We start from the raw sequence: 7,690 nt of genomic DNA, 5'->3' as shown, positions 1-7,690 counted from the left end.
TGCAAGTCCATCACTCCTTTCTTGTAAATAAAAATAGAACAATGTATTTAATCAATTGAGATAAATACCATGTTGGTCACAGGAGCCAGCTGACAGTGATGGTTGAAATTTAGCCTTCAGCAGCATTCCAAGGTGATGACCAATTTTATTTTAGGTAATCTTGTATCATCATTTAACATCCCATTCTTTCGGCAGCTTTTTTGTAAAAGCCATTCCATCTTAATGCTTGCCAATTTTTTGAGATTTTGTCACTGCTGCTTGTGGCCCATCATAGATGAGTTAATGCATGAGCTTGGTACTCTGACTTCTGTATTTAACTGGTTTTGAATACAGAGTTTTCTCTTTCAATATTGTAGAAATATTCATTGGACTTGTCAGGTCTGTTTTTTTGCCCAATACACATCACACTGTCCTGCTGCTAAACTCCACCACTACGGTTGTGGGTCGGGGATCAGCCAGCACCTGTCCTGGGACTGGGTTTTGGAATTCCAAGTACGGGATCTCGAGGTGAGTCCTGTTCCTAATGCAAGTGCCAGTGAATTAAGGAGTGAAGTTGTTCGGTGCCAGGGCCGTGAAAGGCAATGAAGTGCTGATGGGAACTCTCCATGGCATTTGGTTTGGCTGTGCTTCGCCATGGGGCTGCTCAGGTAAGGGAAGAGTTTTATCACCTGGCAGACAAGGAGAGGTGTAATGGACTTTTAGTGTACATAAAGATCAATATTATGCCAACTGTATCTTACTGGAAAGAAGCAAATACGCTCCCTGCTTTTAATGGCCGTAGCTCTGGCGTCCTCGAGAGGTGCTTGTCTGTTGGTGTTTCCTCAGTGTGCACCGTCACTCCCGCAGCGGTGCAGTGACAGGGTTGAAAGCTGTCCTGTGTGTGCAGCGGGGACAGCCTCCGCCCTGGCTCGGGGTGTCAGCATCACCCAGGTCGCCTCACCGCCGCCATCGCCCCTTCCCGCCCTCACGCCACTGCCTGCCTCTCGCGCCGTGACGTCACTTCCGAGGCCGGGGCGGCCATCTTGAGTGTGGGCGCCGCGCCGCCAGAGAGGGGGCGCGGAGCGCTCTCCCGGCGGGCCCCGCCCTTCTCCTGCCCTTTCGCAAAATGGCGGCGGCCGCTTCAGCGGCTGAGGCGGGCGGTGCTGGCGCCTGCGCGTTGGGCGGGGTGGGCCCGTGGTGCCGGGCCTGCGGTGCCGGGGATGGCGGACGGCGGCGCGGGAGCAGCGCCCACACCCCCGGGGCCTCCCGCGGGGCTCTCGGCGTCCCAGCGCCGCGCCGAGCTGCGCCGCAGAAAGCTGCTGATGAACTCGGAGGAGCGGATCAACCGCATCATGGGCTTCCACCGGCCCGCGGCGGGCAAGGGTGAGCCCCGTGGCGGGTGCGGCGGGGCTGTGTGAGGGCTCCGGGGGTGCGCTGACGCCTCAGCCTCTCCTGCCGTGACCGCTGCCCGCGGTCTTCTGGTGAGCCGGAGCGGCTGGCTCCCCGCAGGGACAGGGCTGGCTGGCTTCCCCGTCCCTCAGTGCCGCCTTCCTTCGCAGGGATGCTTCAAAGCAGCACCACCTGCCCTGTTCCGCGAGGGACCCGCCCATAAAATCCCTGTGCCGTCAGAAGGTCGGGACTTGGGCCCGGCACTGTCCTTAGCGAGCAGATAAGCTGTCATTTCACTGCAACTAGTTTTTTTTAGTTGAAGGAAGGATGAGCCTCCCCCATGTTTTTAGTCAGTAGCTGCTGGCTTTCATAGCTGGCTTTTTATAGAAAAGTTATCTCACATTCGGATAGTGACATAGATGTTTGTGGTTGGCATGCAGAATTTTCTTGCAGAACCATATCCTAGGTAGGTCAGTTATATTTCTGTACATTCTTCAAACAGGCTGTTTTGTCAGGAAAGAGTTCTCAGATTTCGGTTTACAGGGATGCCTATGAGCCATGAATCAGTCTGACTTAACATTTGAAAAGTACTCCTGAAGTGTTGGTTCTTGCTCTCTGGTAGGACCAGACCCATTCTTGATTTGGCTTTTGTTTTCTGCTATCGCCTCCCTCACTGTAAGATGGGTCTTCAGTTTTGATACAGAGCAGGTTAACGCTGCCCTGCCTCTGACAGTAGACAGCAAGCCAAAGTGCACTTCTCTTGTCTGCTTATTTGTCAGGTGTTAATGCTCTTCTGGTTGATTCACTTTATGCAAATCTTTGTCTTTTTTTTATGTTGATCCATGTATTTGGATCTTTCTGCTTGTGCATGCAGTGCCGTTGCTTAAGGAAGTTCAGTGTTTTAATTTCTCTGTTGCTGACTGACATCTTCAACTTCCGACCTGCGTTGCACAGCTTTCTGTCTTGTGTCTGCTCCATGAAGAGTGCCCTCTTTAATCGTAAATCTGTCTTTTCTCTTGGGAAGCAGAGACCCAGGATCCTGATCCAGTATAGCTAAAGTGTTGTTCCACATACCCAGTGTGCATAACTGTGTTTTTATTTCTCTTCCTTAGATGATGAAAGTCACACAGAATCAAAGCTTCAGCATGAGCAAGATAAATCAAACTCCCTTCCCATTCCTTCAGTTTCCAAGCGGATTGTGCTTGGTGACTCTGTGTGTAATGTGACAGGCTCGACTGACCATGCAGGCAGCATGGCAGAGCTCAGAGGGGACAAGGACTTGTTTGGTAAAGCCCCAGAGCTGGTCACTGACGGGACAGGTGAGCTCCGTCACCGTCACAGGGGAGACCTGCCCTCTGAGGCTGCACCACGGCCACCGAGACACGGCTTGGAGCAGTACCTGTCCAGATTTGATGAAGCTCTGAAGCTGAGGAACCAGCTGATGAGTGAGAAGCCAAGCCAAGAGAATGGGAATGCGGCAGAGGAGTTTGACTCTTTCCGCATTTTCAGATTGGTGGGATGTGCTCTGCTTGCCATCGTGGTCAGGGCTTTTGTGTGCAAGTACCTGGTGAGTTCAGGGATACAGTCCTGCTGGGGTTTGCTGGCTGGTGCAAATTATTGGGAGCTGTCTGGGGCTGACATCTGTCAGTAATGACTAAGTTGGGAACTTCAGGCACTCTTTACATTTCCAACAATTGTATGAAACCTAAAAAAATTGCTGAATTCAATGAGATCCATCTGCTACCAGCGCAGCCACTGTGTAACCACTGAGAGTAGCATGTTTGGTCTGTTGTGCTTCAGGAGCAGATGCACTGGAATAGTTGCTGCAGCTTAAGTCCCCTGCAAGTTTATTCCCATCTTCATGAGCATATGAGTCAGCTGCTCCTCTAGTTCGGGGTCTACAAAAGAATAATAGAGTAAGAATAAAGTTCCCATCTGTGGAAGTGTCCAAGGCCAGATTGGATGGAGCTTGAAGCAACCTGGTCTAGTGGAAAGTATCCCTGCCCATGGAAGGGGTTTGGAATGAGATGGCTTTTAAGGTCACTTTCAACCCAAACCATTCTGTGATTCTAAGAGTATTGTTGTCCCAAGATCAGTAGATCCTACTCATTTATCAACCTGGGAAAAGTAGTTCCCCTGCAGTGCCTTGCAGAACAGCGTGGAGGTGTGAGGCAGGTACAGCCTACCAGCTCCTGGATCCCTGGGCTCAGTTTTACACTCTGCTATTCTCTTCTGTCATTTCAGTTCTTTAGGCTCAAAGAAAATAGGGCAGAACCTTATCTTTGACATGAAACTTGTGTACTTATGTTTGTAGTATTCAAGAATGATGTTGCTCTGTTCCACAAATTAATTTTTACGTACTAACTTTCTTTTATGACTTAGGAAGCATTAAATCTGTGTGTTTCTTAGCTATTCTGACCAAGTTAATTTTTATATATTCTTTTCTGTTCCTTCAGTCAATATTTGCACCATTTCTTACTCTACAACTTGCTTACATGGGACTGTCCAAGTACTTTCCAAAGGTAAAATACTTTTTTCAGAATTAGATTAACTTGAAGTGTTTTCAATATAAACTTGTGTTTAGATTGTATTGCTTTAGGACCAATGCATGTGAAGTATTCTTCCCTTGTTTTAAACTGTAGAGTTGAATGACCAATGCTGATAGTTTATACTAGTTTTTAATCTTTCCAGATTTAGTCCAGATCTTTTTTAAAATTGAAGTGAAAACATGGACCTGCAGCTTGTTTAGCTGTAGCCTAATTAAAAGCATCTGACCCAGAAATCCAGGTAGTTCTTTCATGTCTTCAGGAAACTTGCTTTTCTATAGACCATGCTCTTCTCTGATTATTATTTGTTTTGCTAAGTAGCTGTTCTGCATGTAATATCTGGATGAAATTTGGGAGAGTGTTTGCTAAAAAATGAGGCAGAACATTGGGTTTTAAGGACTCTGCATTCTACTGCTGGTATTGTTTAAATGGCAGCTTGAAATGAGACATTTATTTGTGTGTGAAACTTGCTGCTTATTAGCAAGATTTGCTATACCCCTTGCTTTATTTATTTACAACAGGTAATTGTGCTGAAGCATTTGTTAGGTTGATGATTTTGTCAGGTCTGCGGTGCAGAGTGGGACTGAATGATGTTAGATCCATTGTTAAAAGGGAAAATTTGCATTTTAAAAGGAATAATAGATTACTTGTAGAAAATCAGAATAAATCAGCAGTTGTTTTGTAGTTAAGTATATCATAATAGTCATTCTAAGCTGATGTGTCACAACACAAAACAGGAGAATTAGCCTTAGATTTGCACCAGCTCATCTGCTACATCTTGATCTTGTTTCTTGTGTACTTAAAATCAGCTCTTCAGTTTCAGAATTCAAATAGGTGTTTCCTTTCCACAACTTGCTTTTACTGCAGTTAGACCTGGGTGAGGTCAATCCCTTTGTTATCCTTCATCTTTCTCCCATGAAATACAGAAATATTCTTGAAAGCTTAATTTATATTGGATTAAATTATCCAGCAAGTATCATCAAATTATTAGAATTTTCAGCCACTATCACCTTTTCCTGCCTGTCAGACTTGCATCCTTGGGATTCCTCATCTTAAGGATGGAACAGCTTTCAAAAGGTTTCGGAGCATTTCTGAGTTCAGAGGATAAAACTGCAAAATTAAGTTGTTCTGAAACAGAAACAGTTGGTTTTCAATTCTAAATAATTTTTCTGTTAGAAAACTTAACAGTATTTATGGGGTTTTGAGCAACCCCATCTAGTGGAAGGTGTCTCTGACCATAGCAGGGGGTTGGAACGAGATGAGCTTTAAGGTGCCTTCTAACTCAAACCATTCTGGGATTCTGTGTTTTGGCAAATAGTGTGATGAGATTAATCCAGTTCTGCCAGTGGAGATGCCAGGCTTGGCTTCTTACACCTACATTTCCCTTGTCTGGGAATGTTCCCACTCATGCAGGAGCAGCTGCCCAGCCTCACTTCTCAGCCTGCTGGGAGCAGTAGTGTGAAGGAAGCAGAATATCCGGGATGAATTTTATCTGCTGTTAACCAGCCTCTCGCTCGCCTCTGGTGGGTCCATCACAGCAGGAACCTGTGTCTAGGATAAGTGCTGTGAATCCTGGGGCATGTCTGGAGAGAATCAATCCAAACCTGCTACTCCTACCAACCAATTTGGAATGTGTGAAATTGGCACAACATTGGGGACATGTAAAGCAGAATTGGATTAGAGGAACTAACGTCACTGGTTTTTCTTTCCCTTTTAGTGTGAGAAGAAGGTGAAAACGACAGTACTGACTGCTGCTCTTCTCCTGTCTGGAATCCCTGCAGAAGTGATCAGTCGCTCCATGGACACCTACAGCAAAATGGGAGATGTTTTCACAGACCTTTGTGTCTATTTCTTTACTTTTATCTTTTGCCATGAACTTACTTTGGTTTTTGGCTCTGAAGCACCATGATGGCTGTAGAATTCCACACAGTAGCTACACTAAAGCTTTCTGGACTGTGTTCCTTTAACATCTGACTTTGCAGGCAGGTCTAAACCGTCATTAAAATTCTTACCTGTTGGAATGCTTGAAAGGAGCCTTAAATCCAGTCATTTTGGGAAAGGGAGAGCAGTTTCCCAGACTGCCGGTCGTGTTGGTTCAGTTTATTTAAATACTGTGTCTGCGTATTACAAATGTGAAGGCTAGGATGCAAGTGTCAGTGGATGATTTATTTGCTTTAGTTAGAAGATGCCCTTCTCAGCCTCCTTCATAAACATTTACAAAGCTGCCTTTGTTCTTTTCAGTGAGAACAAGAAGAGAGTTCCCTTCAGCAGAACCATATATATGTGTATATCCTCTATGACTATAGCTAACAAGACCTGCTCATTTTGTGGTGGTCCCATTTTTTAAAGAAAGCTCTAAAGAAAATCCCTGTATTTTCTTCAAATGTTCAAGTTCAGAATGTTGAACCAAGTAGCTGCTTCTGGAGAATGTTGGTGAAATTTGCCACTTTGTTGTCCTGATCCTTGCCTTGCTGTACATTACTTGTGATTGTAATTAATTTAATTTGATGAGTATTGTGGAAAAGAGCTAAGCAAAACCAACAAGAAAGTCCTGGTGCTTACAAAGGTCATTAATCAAAAAGTAAGAAGAAACAAAACTAACCTCATCTGTTCATGAGTTTCCAGCAACCTAATCCTAGCGCAGCTCACATCTGTGCTTTCTGACACTTTTTTTAATGTTAATGGTTCATCTCATAGGGAGAAGTTGTGTATATTGGCACCCAACCTGCCGTATCAAATCTTTGCTCTAGTGTTTGTAAAACTTACAAGGGAAACTGTTTTGTTTTCAGTCTCTTATGAATTTCGCACAGTGAGAGGAAGGAAGTGCCATTCCAAATTGTCCACTTAAATGCTGATAATCTTCGAAAATCTCTTATTGAAGCTAAGTTTGGTAGTGTTTTCAGCTTGTAGTTTTCTTTTTAGAATCTGGACTTTCAGGTAATGTAGGCCGATGTATATTTTTAGCATGGTAAACCACATATTTAACTTGGTATTTGCCTGCAGAGGTTTTTTTAGGGAGCAGATTGTGTTTGATTCTACCGCTCTAAAGTAAATGGCTCAGCTTTCAGCTGATTATTCTCTGTTAAAGCTTCCTTCTGTAATTTTAGTGATGCATTTCTGACTTTTAAATTAGATAACGTTTGTGGCGTGAATACAAGAACCGTGTGTTTTGATTTGACCATCTTCATGGGTTTTTTTAACGGATTATGTTACAGTGAGTATTACATTACAGGTGTACAGGGCTGGGCTGCAGAAAATTCTGACTTAGGTCTATTAGCACAGATATTGATTCAGCAGCTTTAAATTTATTTGTATTAGATAATAATTTTAGCAAATTGAAATTATAGTCATTTAAATTAAGGTTGAAATATGTAAATAATGAGTTTGCTCAAAAGTTACTTGTTCTGATTCTCTATTTATATGCCCAAACGTACAAATAAAGACTTTTAACACTAATCAGGTAAATACTCTTGCATGGGCAGAGCACCAGGAGGGGCTTGTGCTTGATCAAGAAATCTCGATGAAGAAATGGTGATCAAGAAACAACCTTTGACCAAGAAACCAATCTCTTTTATTCCGTTTTTACCTTACCTCTGTTGGTGTACATAATTCTGTTTAATGTTTACTGCCAAAGCGATTGTTTTCTATTAAAAGCCTATTTGCTACCCGCTTCCTTGGTGCTGTGTGCGGCTGGGCCGGGGCGGGGTCGGGTCGGTTCCCGTGCCCCCGTCCGTGTGCCCGGGGCGGCGCTGCGCCCTCCGCCCGCCGGGGGGCGC

General features: G+C 44.6%; 1 protein-coding gene across 1 annotated transcript; it reads left to right on the top strand.

Moving 5' to 3' along the window:
- Nucleotides 1-1,162: 1,162 nt before the first annotated feature.
- Nucleotides 1,163-7,584, top strand: CAMLG (calcium modulating ligand). Its single transcript, XM_042014682.1, has 4 exons — nucleotides 1,163-1,362; nucleotides 2,481-2,935; nucleotides 3,825-3,890; nucleotides 5,632-7,584. The coding sequence occupies exons 1-4, from the start codon at nucleotides 1,200-1,202 to the stop codon at nucleotides 5,821-5,823; spliced, it is 876 nt and encodes a 291-aa protein (XP_041870616.1). The 5' UTR covers nucleotides 1,163-1,199; the 3' UTR covers nucleotides 5,824-7,584.
- The last annotated feature ends 106 nt before the right edge of the window (nucleotides 7,585-7,690 follow it).

The sequence above is a fragment of the Corvus kubaryi genome, unplaced genomic scaffold (assembly GCF_017639235.1).
Source record: "Corvus kubaryi isolate FWS band 111438036 unplaced genomic scaffold, C.kubaryi_AGA036_p1.0 split2-37374, whole genome shotgun sequence".
In the NCBI taxonomy this organism is placed as follows: Eukaryota; Metazoa; Chordata; class Aves; order Passeriformes; family Corvidae; genus Corvus; species Corvus kubaryi.
This window is presented reverse-complemented; position numbering and strand designations above follow the sequence as displayed.